Source organism: Terrapene carolina, unplaced genomic scaffold (genome assembly GCF_002925995.2).
Source record: "Terrapene carolina triunguis isolate 2854851 unplaced genomic scaffold, T_m_triunguis-2.0 Scaffold96, whole genome shotgun sequence".
NCBI classification, from domain to species: Eukaryota; Metazoa; Chordata; order Testudines; family Emydidae; genus Terrapene; species Terrapene triunguis.
This window is the reverse complement of record NW_020664447.1, coordinates 60460724-60485288: the sequence shown is the minus strand read 5'-3', so window position 1 is coordinate 60485288 and position 24565 is coordinate 60460724. Positions and strand designations below refer to the sequence as shown.

Here is a 24565-nt window from a genome sequence, read left to right as displayed (position 1 = left end):
TAACCAGGGAAATCTCAGCACTTAAAGGAGATTTATAATTTCCTCCACTCTAACCTCAGTAACTGCTTGTAAATTAAATTTGTCTAAAGAATGTAAGTGAATTCTGGACTGCTGAAAGGAGTCATGTTGATAGGCCTGGAGATTGCAGGCCTTCAGTTTGCAGAACAGGTACAGCACAGGCATCAGCAGGACAAACAGCACTCACACTGACCTAGAAGGGCCACCTCTAACAGGGAGAGTGTCTCTGGTTCATTAAATCCTTGCCCTCTCTACTAACTATGCCATCTGATCATGTAGGGGCCATCTTTTGTGAAGCAACTGGACTGAGACCATCAAATGATTTCACCAAATAACTCTCAGCTGGTAACTGACATGGGCTGGTGCTCTGGAGGTGAAAGGCTCCGTATCTCATTGTCGCTTCCCCGTGACATACAGTCCAAGTTAATTCCTATTCATTAAGAGAAATGGGGTGACTTTAGGTCTGTTCTACAGAGGGAACTTTAAATCTCAAACATGGGTTTGCCCCATGTGAGTGACAAATATGCACTGAATGGAGTGACTACTAGGCAATTTCCTTATTGTATGCAGGCAGTGTCCCCTGTTGTGCTCCTGTACCTCTTGCTGGGAGACGCTGGAACTGTAGTACTGGAAGCGAGCACCACTTCCTGCACCATTTCTCCAGGTGCCCCATATGGTGAGATGGGTAATTGCTAACTCCCCTCATGACCTATGCTGCTGCATCATTCTTTAGAACATCCTTGGCATTGCAGGAGTAGAGGAAAGGATTTCAGACTAGTGTTTTCAGGAGAGCTTCCATTCTCTCCAGTTAAGTGTTGTTGCAGCCAAAAAAATCCATACTTCTATGGCAGCTTACTTTCTGGTGTGCATACTACAGACATCTCCAGAAGAGTTGGCTCCAGGTGACCTAGTCTAGGACCTCTCATCCTGTACTCTTGCAACCATATTTGTTATATTTATACAGTGCCTGGCACAATGGGGCTCCCGCCTGTGGCTGCTATTGGAATAATAACTCTCAGTAGACAGCACTGCCATTCAACATTTCAGGAAGGGAAATTCTCAGCCCTGTCAGATGAGGTGTGTAGTCTCTCTGCATACATTTAAGTATATAATCACTAGATAGAGCTGTTCTCTCATCTGGATAGTTTGGATTTGGGTCTGGATCTCCTCAAAGTTCTTAGGGAGTTGATGTGGTTTGTTATTTCTGTTCCATGTCTGAGCAATGGGCTGAAGCTGAGCTATTCAGATAATTGGGTCTTGGTCCATCTCTACTTGTGACAAACACATCACCAGTAGATGTAATTATTGAAGCAAACTGCATCAGACAGACACTGCCAGGCATCTTCCACCCACCCATTCTAATTGAACATGACTAACAATTACTACATTATTTAGACAGTACATAAACATTTTACCTAGAACTGCTTTAACTCAGATATAGCCTCATATATTCCATCTCTCTTCCTATGTCAGGGCAAATTCTATGCTCCGTACAGAATACCTACTGCAGCTGCTCTATTTGTTGTTATGAAATTAACATCCTACACCATATCACACATCTCCCAGAAGACATCAAAATGTGTAACAAATAACCACAATGTGGAACACCTGTGTTTTGTTGTGTGCTGTGCCATAACTGATGGTAGATAATGGTTTTTAACTAAAACATGTTAAAGACATTTTCTTGCTGTGTGAATCAAATAAACCAATCTGTTAGAGACAAGGGTAGTAGGTCCCTACCTGGGCATCTCATGGAAAGATAAGGGTTTGCAAAAAGAGGGATCGTCCCTGCCAAGGTTCCCCAAATTCACTTAATGTTGGTGGACTCCCCTTCCCAATTCACTTGGTTTAGGCTGGCCCTACCTTTAGCTTCCTTTGTTACTGCCTCCACCAGCACTTGCCTTCCTGAGGCCCACACGGCCCTCAGGCTCTGCTCCTCTCTCCCTCTACCCTTAATGAGCAGAGAGAAGCCTCTGAGAGTGGGAACTTAACTGCCCTGGAGCTGATAGTTGCTGTTGGGGAAGGAGGGCATGCAAACTTGGAACTGATGCATCTTTCACAGGAGGGGAGCAGGGAGTAAAAAGGAGAGCATGGCACCTATTAGCCTGTGAAGAGCACAGCAGTTCAGGTCCTGCTTTGCTCTCTGCCTTTTCCCCTCCGCCTCCCTCTGTAAAAATGTATCATACCCAGTTGCTCTCCCCCTTCTGCCTACCCAAAAACAACCATGGGCATCCTTCTGGGCTCGTTTCCTTAGAGGCCTCTCTCTCCCTGTCACGTTATTGATTTGAACTGGGACCGTATGGAACATGGTTGCAACCAAAGTCCTGTAGTGGCACCAAATCTTGTATAAAGGGGGGTCAAATGAGGTGTCTAAGACAAGGTTATGGTTTGCTGGTTATAATTATGCTGTCTATATGTGTGTATCAATTTTGTAGTTGAAGTTATGAATATTGGCTCTATACTGTCAGTATTTCAAACTTACGCTATGCTTCTGGGAAACTTCCCAGACAAGTTGGTGTTAGCTCTGCCTAGCCTGCTTGATGGCCCATTAAGGACCATCAGCTATACAACTGACCCATTGAGAGAAGGCAAATATGCCTTGCAACTCAGCAAAGTATGCAGGGACTGGCCCATGTAACTCCAGACTCCATTTTGCTGTAATTTTCCACAGTAAGGACAATGGGATGTTCTTACACCTGGAAAAGACTATAAAAGGCTGATGCCTCTCCTCCATCTTGTCTTCAATCCTGCTTCATACCTCTGGAGGGACTTTGCTATGAATGGAAGCTCTACACAAAAGACTGATGACCAATCCCAGCTGTGGATGTACTCCAGTAACTTGATTTTGAACCTGCAGTTTATTTCATCACTGCTACAAGCCTGAACCAAGAACTTTGCCATTACTGTATGTAATTGATTCCATTTAACCAATTCTAGCTCTCATCTCTATCTTTTTCCTTTTATGAATAAACCTTTAGATTTTAGTTCTAAAGGATTGGCAACAGCGTGATTTGTGGGTAAGATCTGATTTGTATATTGACCTGGGTCTGGGGCTTGGTCCTTTGGGATCAGGAGAACCTTTTTCTTTTATTGGGGTATTGGTTTTCATAACCATTTGTCCCCATAACGAGGGGCACTGGTGGTGATACTGGGAAACTGGAGTGTCTAAGGGAATTGCTTGTGTGACTTGTGGTTAGCCAGTGGGGTGAGACCAAAGTCCTCTTAGTCTGGCTGGTTTGGTTTGCCTTAGAGGTGGAAAAACCCCAGCCTTGGGCTGTAACTGCCCTGTTTAAGCAATTTATCCTGAATTGGCACTCTCAGTTGGGTCCCGCCAGAACAGCATCGTTACACTCCCCCTTAGAGGGGAGATGGAAAGGGGAGAAGGGGGGCAGAAAGCAAAACGCACTGTAGAAGCATGGGATACTTGAGTTCCCTGCCATACCAAAAATATTAAACTGGTATTAGTCACCTAGCACAGAAAGAACGAGTAATGAGAAAAAAGGATCAATGTATGTATGATATTTGGATGGTTTAATATGAATTTTCATATTATAACTGGACATTATAGTGAGAGGCAAATTAGCGCTGCTAAACTAACCATGGACAGATACAGAGCAAAAATGCTCTGCATAGACTTGGAATGCACAGACTAGGAGCGTCAGAGTTATAGGTCACAGGAGAAGAGTGGCAATGAGGAGCAGGGGGCTCGCTCAGTGCATGCAATTTTATGTCCAATGTTTGCCAGAGTCCATTTGATTAGCAGCTTTCCCTGTGTAGCTAAGGATAAAAGATACCAGGTATATTTAGTATATAGAGGTGAAATATAAGAATTAATGTTGTAACAGAGGGCCAAGGCCTGTAAAACAACCACTTAGCTAAACTAAGTATGACCTAAATATTTGACATAAGCCTCTAACCAGTAAGTGACCCTAAATCACAAGTTGTCACAACATAGCAATGACCCTATACCACAAGATGTCACAAATGTGAACGACTCACACAGAAAACTTAAAACTCAGGAGGAGCCTTATGAACATGTTAATAGAGTGTTTCCCATCAAACCCCTCTCACATCTACACTTTTAAACAATGGAGTGGCACCATGTTGAAAATTTTACATGTTGGCCTTTGTGAGGAGAAACTGGTTTGTTTATATGACAGTAATGCCCAGAGGTGCCAGTCAGGATTGGAGTGCCATTTTGCTTGTAATTGCACAAACGTATCTGTCCTTGCTCTGAATCACTTCCCGTCTAAATTGGAACAAGATGTAGTGGGAGGGTGTGGAACAAACCACAAGGTGAGGGGAATGATAAAGTTGCCAATAATAGGAACACGGGTTGCATAACTTACTTAAGTTTACAATTTGGAGTGTGTATGTAGATAGACAGAGAGATAGATATCAAGGATCATTAAAGGCCTGTTGGTGATTCTTTAGTTTCACTTGTTCTCTTCTCTCTTTTTTTTTAAATTGTACTGATTAAGGATGCTAATAAACTTGTTAATATTTTCTTATTAAAAGTTGTCTATTTTTGTTTTTATAGATAGAAATGTACAGAATGTTTAATGTGTGAAAATGCCATTTTTGTCAGCTTTTGCTACTGACAAGGCACAGAAGCCAGTTTATGTTAGACATAAAACATTAGTAATTTACCCAGATTTTTTAAAAGGCTAATTTTTAAAGTCCTGTAATTTAAAACAAATAATGATGAAATACATTAAAAGTAAAAAGGGAAATAATATCTACTATAGTCCGTGAGTGGTGGCAAAAATGTTAAGGCCAAGAATGTTTCCAGAGTTCTAGGTGAGTATGTGAAAATGAGGCCTAGACTAGAACCGTAACTATGAAGAGACTAAAGCCCCAAAGTGAAATCCTGGCCCTACTGAAATACACAGGCAACGTCACTGGGGCCAGGAGCCCTCCAAAGTTCATACACTAACCCTGATGTGTGCGTATATTGCAGTTTGCACAAGCACATGAGCACATATGCATGCAAACTCTGCCATGCACATGCACAATGAGGTATTTACACACCTAAGTCAGGCTCATGCATTTTGGGAGATTTGTCCCTCAGCCTCTCCACAAATCCCAGTGCTGGGGTGGAGGATGGGAGCCACAGTATAAGGGAATGGAGTTTTCTGTTGAAAAAGTACACCATGAAACTCTCAGCACAAGCGTCCCCCCCCCCAAACTTTCAGAAGTGTTAATGGAGCCTGGACCTCAGCCCTGATGTGAAGCATCTTTGAGCTCTAAGTGCACTCTAGGACCCGGCCAGCTGGTGTGTCCAGAGCTCTTTGCTATGGCATATTCTGCTGTGGGTCTCCCTCAATTCCTCTTATTTAAGTTCAACTTTATTTAAATAATAGAATAATTATAATTATGTGATGCTGGCAGACCAAGTACCAGCTCAGGCCATGGTCCTTCGGCCTCACTGAACCCTTACAAATACATAGCTGGAAACCAGTGTTACTTACCTGTGTTTTAGCGTTATCAAAACAGATATTAGAGTTAAAACAATGTGTTTAGATTTTATGGAACACTTGTAGGATGCTTCATGTACTAATCCCACTTATAATGTCTGTATCCCATGTTATAAATGGTTGCTCTGTAACTATAAAACTATATATGTGATTTTTGATGTAAAGTGACCATCTATCACTTACCCCAGTGGCAAGATAAACTGGAATGTCCAAGGAGACTGTCTGTGACTCCATGATAAAACTGCTATAGTGCTTTTGGAGTTCACATTTTTTATTGGATTGGTGAAACAATTATAGAACAACCAACCAGTCTGGGGTTTCTGTCCTGCCTTTTGATAGTCTGTCCTGAGATTGGCACTCATGGTCATGCGACACTCCAGCCAGTGTGACACATTAACTGGGCCAAAGAGTTAGAATGACTCCATAGCCTAGTGGTTATGGCATTCACTTGACAGGGAGCAGATCCCTGTTCAAATCCTTTCTCCTGCTCTGGAGGCGGGGGGTAGTTGAATGAGGGGCCTCCCACATTCAGAATGAATACCTTCTTCACTTGACTAAATGTTATAAGAGAGGGGGTCTCCCTCCCCACTTGTATGTGAACTTGCCTGAAGGGCCCAATCCAGTAAATGGCCTCCCAGTACACCTACTATATCAGGCCACAGAACACAACTTAGGGAGCCAAGCACCTAATCTTCCCCTGGTTCATGGATCACAGAGAGCACTTCCCTGCAACCTGTACTTAAGCACCCCTCTCTGAGAGAGGGTCAGGGCTTAGCATACTCTCCTTGTCAGTGTCTCCCATTGGTTAGCTTAAGCAGCTCCCTGCCTACTGTGGTGGCTTTGTGGATCACATTCTAAGGCACCTATCTCCCCATTCATTGTACAGAAACCTAGGTGCCTAATTCAGGCTTTGTGGATCACAATAGTGTGCCTGTGATTTTCTAGGCACCTAAAAGTTAGGTACCATGATGCTCATCCATTTACATAGCCATCTCAATGTAAAATCCTAGTGAAGATAAAGCACTGTAGTTTTTGCCTTGATGTAGCTAGTGGAGATCAAGCCCAGGCAGGGAGAGGGGCATGGGGTTAACCTGCACTAGCTATATCAAGGTATAACTTAACTTGCCTTTGCTAGGATTTTACATCACAACAGCTATTCTCAATACAAAACCACACCTTTTAGTAGTGAAGACATAGCCTCTGAGGATTGCATAGTAGCTGGGGTTATCTGACTCTTGAGAATATTAAAGAGACAAGGTGGGTGAAGTAATATCTTTTATTGGACCAACTTCTGTTGGTGAGAGAGACAAGCCCTTGAGCCACACAGAGGGTATGTCTACAATACAACTGCTAAAGCAGCACAGCTATGGTGCTGCAGCTGTGCTGCTGTAGACACTTCCTACATTGACAGAAGGGGTTTTGCTGTCAAAGTAATTAATCCACCTTTCTGAGAGGCAGTAGCTAGGTTGACAGAAGAATTATCCCATTGACCTAGCCATATCTACAGGGGAAAATAGGTTGACTTAACTACAACAGACAGGGTGCAAAATTTTTCACAGAACTCAGTGACATAGCTTGTTTGGTCTAATTTTTAAGTGTAGACCAGGCCTAAGGCTTACACAGCTATTTGCTTATCTTTTGGTGCATCTCCTTTTGCCAGCTGGGGTGGATAGATGTCCGTTACATTTTGTCATTTGAAACACGTAAGTGTTTTACAGGATTATGAGAGTTTGCATCCGAGTGAATTATTACATTGTGAAGAATGTTTTTCATTCGGTTTATAACAGATGAGCTGTGTGGCTCTCAAATGACAAATGAGTGGTGTTTTGTCTTATGCTTTGTGTTGGCCCGTTCCATGACCTTTGAAACAGCTGATCCTGAGATTTTGTTGCAACAATAAAATGGTTGTATTCATTTGTGTTGCAAGTGGTCAGCATGGTCTGTCATCTTTCATCTTAAACTGTTCATTGGCTTACCCCTGTATTTTCAATGTTGCCCAAACAGTCTCTGTCATGGGACTGATGGTAGCTGGGTAGCATTCTCAATGCTCATGACTGCTAGGGTCACATACAGAGCTGATGCCTGCGAGAGCTGTAGTTTCCTTGAGGCCTCATTTGATTTGTATTATGTCATTTTCTGATACTAGTGATTTAGATGTTGAATAACTTCCTCCTGGGAATTGTGACACAGAAAGAGCTGCTACTGAACAGTTCTCACAAAATGTAATCTCATCTCCTCGGTAGTTTTCTCTCTCTCTTATTTTCTTTCTATAGTTCATCATCTTGAGGTCTCTTTGCCCTTGAGCTGTTGAATCATGTACAAACTAACCTGTGTGATTTTGTATAAACAGCATCAGGGGGGTTTCATGTTGCATTACAGCTTTATAGAGAGGAACTAATCTCTCCCTGCTTTGGGATGTGGTGCCTCAATAGGTGCAGCACAAAACCTTTGCAGCCATATCACATTGCAACTCCTGTCTGCTTTTCTGTAAACCCTCACCATCTTGGTCTCTTTCACCCATTCCTGCTTCCCAGATTTCTTCTTCCCATTCAGTGTCTTGTTTTAGGATAATTTTCCACCAGGTGTATTATATCAGCTACATTTTCCCAAGTTGAATTTAATTCTGTTTCTATATTTCTAGATACTTTTCATTTCTCTGTCATTGGTACCATCTGCAGTTCCCTCAATTTAGTAACATTTACAAACTTCATTAACATGGTGTCTTGTCCCTTTTGAAGATCATCAATGAAGAAATTAAATAAGACTGTTCCTATCAATGGATCCATCCATATGAGTCTTCCTATCCAAATCAATTTGAATTAATCTTTCAATTAAGATTTTGTGGGACGTAGCATAGAATACTATTCTTCACCAAAATCCAAACATATTCTAATGTAAATAATTTCTGTTATTCGCTTTTTTTTAAAGCAAACAGGTCTGTCTGACAAGACTTATTCTGTATTCACTGCCAATGCTTCTTATTAATCATAGTTCCAAGCAGTGGATGTGTTATTCCTTGACTTTAGCAAAGCTTTTGATACGGTCTCCCACAGTAGTCTTGCTGCCAAGTTAAAGACGTATGGGCTGGATGAATGGACTGTAAGGTGGATAGAAAGCTGGCTAGATCGTCGGGCTCAACGGGTAGTGATCAATGGCTCCATGTCTAGTTGGCAGCCGGTTTCAAGCGGAGTGCCCCAAGGGTCGGTCCTGGGGCCGGTTTTGTTTAATATTTTTATTAATGATCTGGAGGATGGTGTGACTGCACTCTCAGCAAGTTTGCAGATGACACTAAACTGGGAGGTGTGGTAGATACACTAGAGGGTAGGGATCGGATACAGAGGGACCTAGACAAATTAGAGGATTGGGCCAAAAGAAACCTGATGAGGTTCAACAAGGACAAGTGCAGAGTCCTGCACTTAGGACGGAAGAATCCCATGCACTGCTACAGACTAGGGACCGAATGGCTAGGTAGCAGTTCTGCAGAAAAGGACCTAGGGGTCACAGTGGACGAGAAGCTGGATATGAGTCAACAGTGTGCTCTTGTTGCCAAGAAGGCTAACGGCATTTTGGGCTGTATAAGTAGGGGCATTGCCAGCAGATCGAGGAACGTGATCGTTCCCCTTTATTTGACATTGGTGAGGCCTCATCTGGAGTACTGTGTCCAGTTTTGGGCCCCACACTACAAGAAGGATGTGGAAAAATTGGAAAGAGTCCAGCGGAAGGGAACAAAAATGATTAGGGGTCTGGAGCACATGACTTATGAGGAGAGGCTGAGGGAACTGGGATTGTTTAGTCTCCAGAAGAGAAGAATGAGGGGGGATTTGATAGCTGCTTTCAACTACCTGAGGGGGGGTTCCAAAGAGGATGGAGCTCGGCTGTTCTCAGTGGTGGCAGATGACAGAACAAGGAGCAATGGTCTCAAGTTGCAGTGGGGGAGGTCTAGGTTGGATATTAGGAAACACTATTTCCCTAGGAAGGTGGTGAAGCACTGGAATGCGTTACCTAGGGAGGTGGTGGAGTCTCCTTCCTAGGAGGTTTTTAAGGCCCGGCTTGACAAAGCCCTGGCTGGGATGATTTAGTTGGGAATTGGTCCTGCTTTGAGCAGGGGGTTGGACTAGATGACCTCCTGAGGTCCCTTCCAACCCTGATAGTCTATGATTCTATGATTCTACTCTCCAGTGTCCAGAGACCAGATTCTGCCATTCTTACTTGCATTGATTAATATCTTTCTTACTAAGCAAGTGGTCCCACTGATTTGAGTAGGACTACTTGTGGAGTAGGGCAATGCTCAATGTAAGGGTAGTAGATGTTTTGTGATTTTATTCTCTATTTGTTCATCATTTTATGGACAGACGTTAAATTTACAGGACAATATTGGACAGGATTACTCTTTTTTTGTTTGAAAAGGGGTACACTGATTTTCCACTTGTCTTCCAGTATGCTGCTCCTCACTCCAGACCCATTACTCTCACTTATAATGTCTTCATTTTGCCAGATCCCTTCTTCATGATGCAGGGACAAGGAGTGCAGGATAGTGACCTATTCAACAGAGTACTGTATATCTGAGCTTTTACGCACTCCTGTCAAAATCATTTATTTATGAAGTTGAGAATGTAGCACTACCATTTTTTCTTTCTAGAAGACCCTAGCTTTGGAAGACAGGACAGACAGAAGAGAAGAACTTTATGTGTGAAAAGTTATGTCACACAGCAAATGAATTTTGATGGGCAAATTATTGCTCTTTAAAAAAGTGTTTATAATGGAAATGCTGAGTAGCTCTTTAGCCCTAGCTGCATTAGCCAGCACCATAATCATGTCACATTCTAATGCGCAAAAAAAAGCCTCTCTATTTTCAAACTGAGTGACAGAGACTATACTAACCAGACTTTAGTTGCCTCATTTATTTTGGGGAGATTTATATTTGAACTCCCAAAGTCTTTTGTGTGGTTAAGGTCAAATATCCTAAAAATGAACATATTCCTGGCATTAATCCACATTTTCTTATATTTAACTATAATTATCTCAGAACAAAGTATCAGTATGATAGATTGTTTACATTTTTATGGGCAGATAAACTCTAGGGTTGAAGTCATTAGTACTTCTTATGACAGAGGGGCTATTGCAGCCCTAGGTCTAAATATTATTTATGGGGCTGCTCACCGTAAGTTTACTTTGTCTTGGGTAGAGAAAGATTTGACATGGATATTGGATCAAGTGGCACAAAATAGTGTAACACATTGTTTATTATTAAATCATGTTTGATCTGTTTAAATGACATTAAGCCCATCACAAATCACCTAATCAGAAATAATATTATGCCCCCTCCTCTCAGATACAGACCATGCCTCGGTCCTCCCTTCTTCCATTCTATGCCCAGTTTTAATTTTCACTAAGCAGGAAAGTCACTCAGAAGCTCTAGCTAGTCCAGAATGCATGCAGCCATGTATTTCTGATTGAGGTGGTCTGGCAGAAGCATATTGAACTGGGCTGTGCTTCTGCACTGGCTCCCTCTGCTGGTCGCTATTTGCAAAGCCTTGAATACCTTTGATCCAAGTTACCTTTAAAGGCTGCCTCTTCATCTAGGCTTCCCTGCAGCCTATCCGATCACTGGCCCTCTCTCCAGCAAGAGCTTGAAGCTGGTTATTTCTGGCATTAAGGCCACTACTGACATTCAGGCCCGGTGGAGGCTTATTTAACCACGTGGCAGAAGATTTGTGGAGAAGCACCTGCCTGGCCAGGCACCAGTGGTGCTGTGGGGAGGCCTGGCCAGGCTTCATCGCAAGAAGGCGGCTCCTCAATGAGACCGGCGAACAAAGCCAACGAGAACCCTCGGGGCCTAGGAACAAGCAATGATGGAGAAAGGAACAGCCCCAGCTAGAGAGCCTAATGGAGCGGGACTCCAGCAACCCTCCACCCCCAAACTACCCACGGGCCATAGAGATCCCCTCCCAGGCCCAGCTGTCTTCGCTTCCCAATCGCAGAGCCCCCCGGAGTGCTCCCCCAGCCCCACAAAGCCCCCTCTGAGCGCTCCCCAGCCCCCGAATGCTGCCCCCACAGAGCCCCCCTCGATGCTCCCCCAGCCCAGCCCCACAGAGCCCCGTCTGAGCACTCCCCAGACCCCCCAAGTGATCCCCCACAGAGCCCCCTCTGAGCACTCCCCAGTCCCCCCAAGTGATCCCCCACAGAGCCCCCCCTGAGCGCTCCCCCCACAGCCCCTCCCTCACAGAGCCCTGAGCACTCCCCAGTCCCCCCGAGTGATCCCCTGCCCAGCCCCTCGCCCTCAGAGCCCTGCCCAGGGCCCCCCCCGCAGGCTCCCCCTCGTGCGGGTGCCCGCCGGGCAGCAGGAGCGCGCAGGTCACGGCGGCGGCCGGAAGCGGTTCCGGGACGTGCAGGAGCCAACATGGAGCCTGTCGGGGCTGCGGGACCTGGGGGAGGCCGGTGAGGGAGGGGTCCGACACAGAGCGGGCGCGGAGCCAGGGACACTCCAGGTCTCTCCTGCCCGAGCGGGGCCGCCCCTCTCCTGCGAGCGCCCGGCCCTGCGGCGGGCAGAGCCGCCCGGACCATGTCCCTGGGCGAGTACGAGCGGCACTGCGACTCCATCAACTCCGACTTCGGCAGCGAGTCCTCGGGCCGGGGCGGGCCCCGCGCGGGCCCCAGCCTGGGCGCCGAGCAGGAGGAGCTGCACTACGCCCCCATCCGCATCCTGGGCCGCGGCGCCTTCGGGGAGGCCACTCTCTACCGCCGGACCGAGGTACCGCCAGCGGCTGCGCCCAGACCGCGGCTCCCCGGCACGAGGGTCCCAGGCCTGAGAGCGTATCCGGCCCCCGGCTGCGCCGGGGCGCTCCCCCGGTGCGGCCCTGAGTCCGCGGGCAGCAGGCGGCCAGCCGCCTTCCCCGTCCGCCAGGGCCGCGCTGCAGAGAAAGCGGCGGCCCACGCCAGCCCATTGCGCTGTGGAGGTGACGCGGGCATGGTTGGCTTGGCACAGGCTGCTACCGGCGGGAGAGATTTCGGCCTCCCCATCAGCTGTGGCTGGAAATGGGGACCCTGCGCGCCCGGCCTCCGCTGATAAAGCCCCGCTACTGCAAAGCGTCTTGCCCAAGCCAGGGCCTGCCTCCTAGACAGGGGACCAGCATGGCCCCCGGCCACACCCCTTCTGCTAACTGGCATCGCAGTGAGCCTCGGCCAGTTCACTTCCAATCTCTGTAGGGCACTGGGAAGGCAGAGAAACTGTGGCCTGATGTATGTTGAAATAACCATAGAGCTGAGCATTTTCAGCATAATGTGTGATATTACCGCCCAAAGCATCCAACTCCTGCAGAAGTCTCCTATAGGCATTGAACAGGAGGACCTGCAGGATAGGCCACTGTGGTACTCCAGAGAGAGCCCTTGGGAAAAGAGTAGCTCTTAACTCAGAGGCCGTTGTTAATCGCTGAGAGAGAGGAGCTAAACCACTGCAAAGTTGTGCCATATCCCTCTGCAGGGGCCTGCATGCACATCAGCCACATCACCTGGTCAGTGGTATCATAGATCTAATTATTATGGATGTGTACCATTGTAAGGCAGATATCTTCTGTCATAGATATCAGTACAATTTCTGTGCCATACCCAGGCCTGAAAGCTGATTGTCTGGAAAAGGAAAGCAGAGGAATTGAGGTGCTGGCAGCCCAAGTGATGACTGAAGATGTTAATGTCAAGCGATGGTTTTTTGAGCTGGAGTCTGGCTAGTGCCGCTTAGAGTATCGTTGGCCTTTTGCCCTCTCAGATTTTCAGAGTGAGGCATTAAGAATCCCTACCACTAATGTACCTCAAACTTTTCTGCTGCTTTCACCAGTTATAACAAATACGAGGCCATCTAGCAGAGCTGACTGAAGCTCTTAGTATGTTCACAATCTCAGTGAAAACAGAGGAAACTCAGCCACAGAAGCCAGAGCTCTCTCTTCTCCCCCTTTCAATTAAATCCATCCAAATTCCATTTTTTTGTTGTTGTTGCTGGCAGAGAGAAACACTTGACTCCAGTTATCAAACAGTCTTTAGGATTTATTACTTCTGCTGGAAGAAGGGGACAACTAGGTATTCTAGCATGGATGGCTGGGGACAAACAATGATGTTTCACCAAGGCATTGACAGAATGACCCAATGAATGGACAGTATAATTTTACAATTGGGTCGGTGTATAAGGGCAGACTGTTACAATTCTCTGTAGCTCCTCAAGTCTCTGGATAAACTGGCTCTGGAGTAGCGAAGAGTTTCTGAGGGCCAATGCTCTTTCACCATACCTTATATTAATGCTTGTTGGGAAAATAATGGATTATAGCAGAATTGTTGTTTTACTGGGGAATGAACAATGTGTTTGAGTTTGTGCAAGAAAAAACAATAACCAAAAAGCAACAAAAACCTCCCATTCCCCTATAACACTTTCCTTGATAAGTTCCTAATTTATTTTAAAACACGAGAATGCTGACCAGCTAGAAAAAACAGCTACATATAGTGATTTTTAGCCTCAGAAATAGAGAAACTTTAAATTAATTCTGTGCAAAAGCTTTGACTGAAATCTGTAAGAGGGAGAAAGTGTGTTTACCTTGCATGGAGGTTTAATTTCCTGACTCAAGGGTACATGTTGTTCTTTACCCTTCCCAGCAATATGTTTTAATTAAGAGTCTTTGTGTTTCAGGATGACTCGCTTGTGGTGTGGAAGGAGGTGGATCTGACCCGACTATCAGAAAAAGAGCGTCGTGATGCTTTGAATGAAATAGTTATCCTTGCTCTGTTGCAGCATGACAACATCATTGCCTACTACAATCATTTCATGGATAACACCACACTGCTGATCGAGCTGGAATACTGTAATGGTGAGATCCCCAGTTCCACCTGCAAAAGGGAAGGTCCCATGCAGCTCTGGAGCAGAATCTGCTGGAGCATTAATTGTATTTCTTGAGTATCTTCTAGAGAGAAAAGGCATAAAGCCAAATATTGTAGTGCAGCTAGAGAAGGGGATATTGTGGGTCTGTTGCAGGGTGCCAAAAAGAGAAGCTAAGTGATCAATCTAGGTAGTTCCAGAGACTGACCAGTTTCTGGAGAATTGTGAGCAGATGGAGCATTGAAAGAAGTGGAGGTATTGTTAATACAGAGCTCTAAATATATCTCCCACATTTGAGCATGTACATAGGTCTTTCTGCACAGTCCTCCTATCGGGTCATCTGCTCCATCTTCCTGCCAGTACAGGGCATGTCTCTGTTTTAGGGATATGGCCAGAAGAGACAGCACCTTTTTAAATGAGTCCTTTCTTTAGCTAGAGTTACAACCAGGGCTTGAAAATCCTCCTGTCCAGGGTAAGCAGGAATCTTTTCTAGGCAAGTGCCATCAGCTTTTGTAGAATCTGCAACTTCCATTTGAAAAAAAACGTTTCTAGCCATTATGGTTGTGGAGAGAACCTTTCAAACATGAGCCAAGTTTAAACCAATGCAATGATAACTTCCGAAGTCTGAAGAGAGATTGATCTCGTTTTGGGGGTGGGGTGGTCAGTAGATAGCACTGTTGGGGGTGGGGGGGAGGGAGGGCAGGCTATCACTGCTGTTAAGGCAGTTGGGAGAAGAGAGAATGTGCAGCTGCTACTGTTAGGAGCAGAGAGCTCTGGATGGAGCTACTACCTCCACTCTCTGGAGTAGGGGGCACTGTGGTGGGGGAGTCCAATCACCCCAGCAGATGACTGTGTGTGCTTGGGGCCTTCCACTAACGCTACCTGCCACTCATGCAGAAGATTATTTTGCATGGGAGCAAGGTCCCTCATGCTGCCACCATCACCACAGGAAGGGTGAGGACTCCACATATGCACAGCTTTTTGAAGGTGCCTCACACACAGGGCTCTCTGCTTGTGGGGATATTGGCAGGAGGAGGCACTTGTACAAGAGCCCTTTAGTAGGGTGGCAGGCAGAGGGTGTATAATCACTGGCTCTCATGCTGGCCAGGGCCTCGCTGCTCCTCAGGTCCACTGCCCTTGTTTTTAGGTGAGATGAGGTGTCAGTCTAGGACAGAGGTGGGCAAACTGCGGCGCCAGCGGAACCCTCCTGCCTGGCTCTTGAGCTGCTAGCCAGGGAGGCTAGCCCTCGGCCTCTCCCCTGCTGTCCACCCTCCCTCGCAGTCTCAGCTTGCTGTGCCGCCAGCGCTCTGGGCGGCGGGGCTGTGTGCTCCTGCCAGGCAGCGCGGCTGCGAGAGCCGCTGGCCTGCCCTGGTTTTCTAGACTGCGTGGTAGCGTGGCTGGCTCTGGCCAGGCGGTGCGGCTGCTAGTCCTGGCGCTCTGAGCAACATGGTAAGGGGGCGGGGAGCGGGGGGGGACTGGATAAGGGGCAGGGGATCCCAGGGGGCAGTCAGGGGACTGGGAGCAGGGGGCGGTTGGATGGGGTTGAGGTTGGGGGGGGGGCGGTCACGGGACGGGAAAAAGGGAGGGTTGGACAGGCGTGGAAGGCCTGTCAGGGGGGCGGGGGTGTGGATATAGGGGTGGGGGCAGTCAGGGGACAGGGAGCAGGGGAGGTTGGATAGGGGATGGGGTCCCAGGGGGGCGGTCAAGGGACAAGGAGCGGGGGGGGGTTGAATGGGTCGAGGGTTCTGAGGGGGGTGGAAAGTGGGAGGTGGCGGATAGGGGGCGGGGGCCAGGTTGTTTGGGAAGGCACAGCCTTCCCTACCCGGCCCACCATACAGTTTCGGAACCCCAATGTGGCCCTCAGGCCAAAAAGTTTGCCCACCCCTGGTCTAGGAGGAGGGAAAGAGCCCCCTGACACCACTGTGTGTGAGTCCTCTTGCCACTCTGACAGAGGCTCTGGTTTGGGGCCAGTATAAATTGATTTGAGGGGCCAGAGAAGGGCTGGCCGGTATTAATGGTTACATCCCCCCACGTACATGCATGTGCGCGCGTGCGCACACACACACACTCTCTCTACATTGTTTTATTTGAGGGCAGACCAGCATTAATTGATTTATTTGGTGTAGGAAGGGGCAGTATGAGTTGAGAGCTCAGAATTCACCCTGCAGTAGACAGAAATATTAGGGACCAACTAGGGGTGACCAGGAGGAGGGTGTGTGGCTTAAGACACAGCTGTATTTTGGCCTAACAAATGGGCTTAGTGTTTGGGCTAGTCAGTGTTGGGAAAATATTATAAGCCCTGAAGACCGCAATAGTGAGAAAATGAAATGCACCAGATGTTGCTCATTTCTCTTGGCCCCTTTGTTTTATTTCTGGTGTTGGCAGTGGGTTTCAGTTTAGTATAAACTGTGAATTTCAGTAATTAGATGTTTATGCATTGCCTCCTTCCAGATAACTAATGAATATGTTAGATAAGACCATGCCTACTTCAGTTACTCACAATCCTACTAGACATCTCCTGAAAATGGGATCCTTTTGAAGTTTATTGTTGCTCTGTGTTTGCAGTTCTTCAGCCAGGTTTCAGTCCAAAATAATTTATATTCATTTTTCAAGCAAGATTTAACTAGACACTATCAAATATACTATGGAGATCCAAAACCATGATATGGACAGAAAATAATATTAGTATATAACCCCTCTCTTCCAGGGATCCTGAAGGGATTTACAAACGTAGTTAAATATTATCCCCATTTTACAGAGGAGGATGCTGACACACAGGGAAGTTGTGACTTGCATAAGGTCACACAGCAATAGTGGCAGAGCTGGAACTAGACCCAGATTCATCATGGAAGAATGCCAATTAATACATTTGTTGAAAATAACCTGAAGCATAATTGATGGGAGGGGAAAAAACCTGGGAAGCAAGAATGAACAAGAAAGACCCCCCCCCCCCCAGTGTGTTAGTTGGCAGCAAGTTAGACATGAGTTTGCAATGATTTGATATGAAAAGAAAAAAGCTAATGTGATTTTTGGCTCGCATACACACAGAGGCATCACATAACCAAGTGGGGAGGTAAAGTGTCTCCCTACATATGACCATGGAGATATTGTACCTGAGATACAGCATTCATACTTGGGCAGTTCTGTGCCAAAAAGATGCAGGTACACTGGACGGAGTTCAGAAAAAAACAACAAAAATGATTAAAGGTCTTGGGGTAGGCGGGATGGGGGGAAAGGGAGTTTGATTTGTGAAGAAAGAAAAGAGCTAAATATAAAAGCTTGTCTTTTAAATTACTAAAGGGGAAGATACATTGTTTTAAAATATTTTAGAAGGTGTGAATGCAAAGTGAGGAAAGGTTTGCGTGCAGCCTGCATATGAGTAGGAAGAATGGGAAGAAATTAAGCAAAGAGAAATTTAGATTGAATATCAGGAAAATCTTCCTTATAGGGAGATCTGTAGAACACTCTCTCAAGGGATATAAAGGAATTCCATCACCAGCACTTGGAACACCTAACACTCAACAAAGCCTTGGAGAATGTACTGCAGGATGTGCTGTGCTGTCTCCGTGGGAATGAAAAAGAGGGCCTAATGGGTCCCTTCATCCCTTACATCTATGATAATCACCACTGGAACATGAGTAGATGATTGTTGAGGACTAAAATGGTGCAGGATGTAATCAGAGGAGACTTGGGACTTGACAGTAAGATGCTGGCTTGGTAGGGACTATTTTCTTGCTCACTGCTTGCTGCAGTCCATTTGTTCATCATTCCTTTTAGCTTTCCTTGATCTTCAACTCACCCTCCTGGAATTGCTAGGCAGCCTGAAGAGAGAGACTGTGATTACTGATTAAGGCTTCTGCTCTTGTTGGATTGTCTGTTTCACATGGTATATCTTTCATCAGGGCATTTGATGATCACAAACTTAGATAATGGGGCTTGCATGGACAGAGAAGATGGGAATGTAATCACTGCTGCTCTTGGGGATTTTTCTGCAATGGTTGTATTTCTTTTTATTTTGTGTTGAGTTTTTTGCTGTGCTCTGCCGGGCAGTCTAGTCTGATTTCCTGTACAGGGTATAAAGGTCTGTCCATTCTAGGAAACACTGTTACATAAGGGACTGGCTGTTCTTTCATATACATCTTTTAGAACAAATTGAAGGTGGTGCTGAGAGAGAATAATCCCTTTCTTGTCTTAGATGTGCCAATTTCCCTGTTAGAGGAAAGGGGTTTGCATTCTGAAGAAGAACTTGTTTGTGTGAGACACTGCAGCGTGTAAGTGAAGATTACAAAGGGAGAGCTACTTCTGAACAGGCTGCAACAGTCCAGGAGATTCCTAACTGGGTTGCCGATGATACATCAGCAGAACATTTACCATCACTAACTAAGATGTGCTTCTCTCTCTCACTTTTAATTGCAGGGGGGAACCTCTACGATAAGATCCTGCGGCAGAAAGACAAGTTGTTTGAGGAAGAGGTAATTTGGGCTGTTTGAGGATAGCAGTGGTGCTGGTTTCAGCGCTACTTGAACCTATATAGTTATCTGAGTGTTTATACCATGCTCCTTCCCGTAGCGTTAGCTCACCTCTATTCTTGTCAGGGGTCTCTCCTTGTACCCTTTGGGCTGTAGTTCTGCCTCTCTTTTTGGACATCATAAGCAGTTATGAGGCATCAGGAAGCCTTTTATTATCATGCGTGGAATAATGGAGGGGAGAATCAGTGGCTGTGGCTGCTTTACAGTCTCAGTTGAGATTTTGCTCTAAGATCTCCCTTTCTGCATTCCCGTCTGACTATCACTCTGCTCATTTCTCTGTTTTGGCCTTCCATGGGATCTAGTCCAAATACAACTCATTCACTGATTACTTAATGAACCTGTCTGACTGGACCTTTTTCCTGGGCCATACTTGTTAATTTGTACTGTTCTTTTCTCATTAGCTCCCACATTCTCACTGCTTCCTTCTCCCACTTTGTATTAAGATTCTCACATTTGCGCAGCTCATAAAATAAACTTGAAGAATTTGTGAGTCTTGTGAAGATAAAATGGTCCAAGTTGGCGGTTGCAAAGACCTACCCCACCCCACCCCAAATTCCCTCAGAAGATCATTAGCTGCCACTCCTAATTATTTTTACTGGTAAGTTATCAATTCCTATAGCACGTGTCACAGTGCACTTTGAAGATCACTGACACAAAATTATCTTATGGAGGTTCCCTCTTATAAGGATCCCCAAATTGGGATATTTCCAGGGGAATGAAGAAGACCTCTCCCTAAAGGAGCCTCCAGCCAGGATATTCCTTGCTGATGGTCACCAGGTTCTCTTGCTGTAGCTTGCCAGGACAATGGTGTGTGTAATTTTTGGACCTCATGTGACCTTTGTTCCTTCCTCTACAGATGGTCGTGTGGTACCTATTTCAGATTGCATCAGCCGTGAGCTGTATCCATAGAGCTGGAATCCTTCACAGGTAGGTGTCTAATGTAACAAAGCTCGGGTGAAAGTGGATTCATGTGTCTGAGGGCCGAACCCATTTGAAAATCTCTGCGCTCCTACTTCTGAAGCAGCATACCCCAGGCTAGCAGGAGGCATGGGGAGAGGGGAAATCTGTCATACTTGTTTGGTGTTCCTTTGGGAAGCTTCCCTGCTCAGGGCTTATCTGGGTGCTTTGGCATTAAATGCTAGCTCATCTCACAAGTTTAGGTTAGAAACTGCATTGCTGATTTTGCACAATGAACTAGAAAAGAATTGCTCCATGTAGCCCGTGCTGCAGCCATTGGAACCTATTGATTGAGTAAAAAGGTAACTATCAATAAGGGAATAAACCAACCTCTGACTTGAAGCACAAAACAAATTTATTTCCTAAATCAGGCAGGTTGGAGGTAATCACTAGTGGAGAACACTGTCCCCATCTGCAATAATATCCCAGCATCAGATCAGTGTGTGAATTTGCATCATTACTCATGTGGGCTAACCACATCACACCAGTGCTCCATGGACTGCAGTGGCGGCTTCTTCACAATTCCAGGTGCTGATGTTGATCTGTAGAATTCTAAATGTAAAATAGTGTGTCTGGGGGACTATGTTTTCAGTGAGGGGCTTAAAGCTCTGGATTCACATTCTTTCATACTTAAGAGTTTAGTGTAAAGCTCATCTCTTCCCAAAGGCCTTTGCCTAAGGCCAGGGGTGCTGGAACAATTTGTATAGTGCAGGTGCTTAGAGCCATTGAACCAAACTGTAAACCCTGTATATAATGGAAACCACTTCAAGCCAGGGGATGTGGCAGCACCCCTAGTTCCAGCATCTATGCCTAAGGGTGAGGCAGAGGGCTGTTATATTTAACAGCTAAGTTCTAGGATTGGGTTGGTTTAACACTGTGTTTTATTTTGTTAAGAATTTTCCATGGGTTCATATGCCTGGGATTGGCCCATTTCTGAAAATGGAAAAATAAAACTGTCTTTAATGGTCTTCACTGTGGTTCACAGGAGAAAGAACCATAGTCTGTACATTGGGCTCTGAAGGATGAATGTTCTAGACTATTTCTGTTTGTGCATATATGATCAAACGCAGCTAAGGTGATTACTGCCCTGGGACTATGGGATGAGAAGCTCTGTCAGTGATTGCAACACTAGGCTTTCCATGCCTGAAGAAATGCTAATCAAGTCTGATACAGTGAGAGACGCCATTCAGAGCTAACAGAAAAAGGAAGGCAACAAGTTCACTCCAAATCCTGATGAGCAGAAAAACACTCAAGTACTTCAGCTTCATAGTGACACTTTTCTCTCTTTTTCTCACCAGAGATATAAAGACATTAAATATCTTCCTCACCAAGGCAAACCTGATTAAGTTGGGAGACTATGGGTTGGCAAAGAAGCTGAACTCTGAGTACTCCATGGCTGAGACTGTGAGTATATTGTAGCAGAGCAATTTTGGGGCAATGTAATCAAAGGATTTTTGTTTTAAAGAAAAAAAATTAGACATGTGAATGCTTGCCGGCAGGAGAAGTGCTTTTTAGTGGGTGGAGGAATAGGGATGTGAGGCTGCATCAAATGGAAGGGGATTATGGAGAAGAGATAAATGAAGCTGGGTGGTAGGGGAGGTGAGAGGGACTTGGGTACTCAGGTGAGGGGGAGGGACTCTGGGAAGGAGGCATGGGGATAAATGGCAGGAGGACTAGAGGAGAACAGAGGCAGGGGCGCTGGTCAGCAACTCTGGTCAGTTCTACATTCCATAGGCGCTGACTTCTGCTGGCGCTGCTGGGTGCTTGACCCGCCTCTGCCCCCGGCCCCTGCCTCAACTCCACCCCTACCCCGCCCCCATTCCAACCCCTTTCCCAAAGTCCCTGCTCCAACCCCTTCCCCAAATCCTGGCCCCGCCTCTTCCCTGCCTCCTCCCCTGCACGCACCGTGTTCCCACTCCTCCCAGAGCTTGTTACACCACGAAACGGCTGTTTTGTGGCGGCAAGCGCTGGGAGGAGACGCGGGGATGTGGTGCGCTCGGGAGTAGGCGGAGGTGAGGTGGGGCGGGGAGCTTGGCTGCCGGTGGCCCCGTGGGTGCTCCAGCCCTGGAGCACCCACGGAGTCAGCGCCTATACTACATTCTCCCCTTCTGTATGTATGCACCCTTCACGGGAGCTAGGATGTGGAGGGCCTTGCCTCTGGGGATGTGCCAGGGTCCTTGGAGGACTCTGCCCACCTTTCGGGTCTGATCCTGCTTCCCTGATCCCCTCTTGAGTCAGGTTCTGGAGGGCGCTTGCCTTTCTGGCAGTCCCTGAGCCCCTCTCCCTACCTTTTCATGTGAGCTGGAGGTGCCCGCTCCTCTAGTGGGGGAGTGAATCTGAGTCCATCTCTCTGATGCCAAAGGGTATGTCTACATAGCAAAGACAAATCTTCAGCTGGCCCATGCCAGCCCACTTGGGCTGCAAGGCTGTTTCATTGCTGTGTAGATTTCCAGGCTCTGGAGGGTCCTAGAGCCCGGGCTCCAACTTGAGCCTGGAATTCTGCACAGCAAGGAAACAGCCTGAGCCCCATGAGCCTGAGTCAGCTGGCACAGGCCAGCCACAGCTTTTTCTTTGCTGTGTAGACATACCCTATGTGAGCCAGGATCTGGAGAACCCCTACGCTTCTGGGGGGAGCTGGGAACAGAACTAAGAAGACTCTGCTGACACAGGTGAGGAGTTGAGAACAGTCATGCTTGATGCCTATGACAGGCTCTCTCCAGTGCTAGGGCAGGGAGATGGAAACACCCACTGATGAATGGAGCAATTAACACATCTCTGAGTTATTGTTTCAGGCTGTGTTAATCTCCATAGGGTGTTCTCATTCATCTAAGATCATCACACCTCTCTGCGCCTCCTGTGCTTTTAGGATTATCCTGTGTTGGGGCTCTGCATATAGAAAAGGAGTTGCTGATGATTAATTTCATAAATATTATAGTGGAGCAGCAGCTCTGCTACAGTTAGGATTGAGAAGATTTTTCTGTTTAAAGGATGATTTTCCTACGTGTTCCAAAATCTGCATGCCTGTCCATATTGTCTTGTAATTTGCTGTGTCTTATGGGGATGCAGGGTAGGGTTTGTGATCCACATTTGGGGTCATTTGACCAAGGGGTTCCCTGGATATGACCCTCCCCCCCAGGAAAAAAGCTTTTCTTTAAAGTTCACAGATTCTTCCAGCATTTTGGGGGCACAACGGGCTTCTGCAATACTAATGGTTTAATGGGACAGGAGGGGGAGGGTGAACGGGAGCTATGTGTTGCAGGGAATAGTGGGGGTGGTCGGGAGGAGAGAGAGACATCAGTCTTCTCTCACAAAACTCAAAGCACCAAGCTGCTCAGACTTTGATGTAGCACAGGTGTTTGGAGCACATTGTCCTGGAACATCCAATACAGTTCTGTTGAAGGAGCTCTCCTCTTCTCCCTCCAGTATACGATCTCCCAGCTCCATTGTTCCTGTGGTGATTAGTAGGCTTGGAATTGGAGACTGCTCTGAATACCAACCTGTTAAGGATTTTATAGGTTAGGACACCTGCCAACACACACTTTTCCCCTAAGGCTTGATTGATTGTTAAATTTAATGCAGCTGTTGATGTTTTGCTAGGATGCTTCATTCCTTTGAAAACTTCCTTCCAGAACATCAGCACTATTACACAGCTCCATAACAAATGGGAACTTAGGGTTACTGTAGTATGCCCTAGTAGCTCCTGCTATAGCAAAACCATTTCAGTTATAACCCATTTTCCTCACATAACATTTAGAAATTCACCTTTTGTACTGAGAATTTCCATGCTTGATTTTTTGCTCAAAGGAGTGTGTCTCTTTTTCTTGCCCCCTCCTTTTTGGCTGGTGGATAGTTTGAGCAAAATTCATTCTGACACTTTTTGAGTTCTCTGAGGGTGACAATAAATACATGCTGACCATGCTGAAGTTGGTATTTGACTGTGTGACTAGAGTTCGTGGAGTTGTATAACTACCACCCAGCTTAAGGGAAAATGGATAGTGGATGATAGAGTAAGAAGGGATTGAAATAGCCCTGTGAATGTTCTCACAGGCCTCTGGTAAGAGTCTAGCAAAGACTAATGAAAGCCCACCTCATTTGTGACATAACTGCCCATTCTCCCAGCCTAGTCTACCAGTCCCAGGGTCTGTTGCTGAGACAGTTTGCATAAAGAGGATTATAAATATCCCCCTCTTCCTAAAGACATGATCTATTCTCATTTCTTTCCATTTCATTCCACAGTGGTTAGTCTGACTCATTGCTAAGGGGAAGAGCCTGTTCAGCTGGAAGCTTCTTCCCACTTACACCACTTGTCATGTTCGTTCTCAGTTTCTCATTGTGATTTTGAGCTGTTCATCTTTCATGTGGTGGTCATGATGGCTTCTGCATTTAACCAAAATATAGGTTCCATTGTTGAGGAAAGTCCAGTCCTGCAGCAGAAGTCTTCCAGATGGGACTCAGGCCAGCTTTTTGGCTTCCTGATCCTGAAAACTTCCCTCTTCATTCTGAAACAGAGCAGCTTTTGTCTGCTAACATCCCACAGTCAGACAGAACGGCTCACCAGCTGTGAGCTGGCAGCTGCTTTCACATGCTTTGTCAGATTCCTTGCCCCTCACCTTCCCAAGACTACTCGGAGGGTGAGGAGAAATGGATGGCTGAGCCTGATATGTTGTCATCACCTGCTTTGTAGGCCTGTTTGCTCTCACCTGCAAGGTGGTGAATGGTGAGGTAGG

At 46.2% G+C, this 24565-nt stretch overlaps 1 protein-coding gene across 2 annotated transcripts in view; it reads left to right on the top strand.

Moving 5' to 3' along the window:
• The first annotated feature begins 12015 nt into the window (after nt 1-12015).
• NEK9 (NIMA related kinase 9) overlaps nt 12016-24565 on the top strand; it is a 35597-nt gene continuing 23047 nt past the window's right edge. For both annotated transcript variants that reach the window (XM_026651191.1, XM_026651190.1), the window contains exons 1-5: nt 12016-12246; nt 14167-14344; nt 18769-18824; nt 19738-19808; nt 21137-21242. In XM_026651191.1, the coding sequence (XP_026506976.1) occupies nt 12058-12246; nt 14167-14344; nt 18769-18824; nt 19738-19808; nt 21137-21242 (600 nt within the window). In that variant the 5' untranslated portion in view covers nt 12016-12057. The remainder of the gene's footprint in view (nt 12247-14166; nt 14345-18768; nt 18825-19737; nt 19809-21136; nt 21243-24565) is intronic.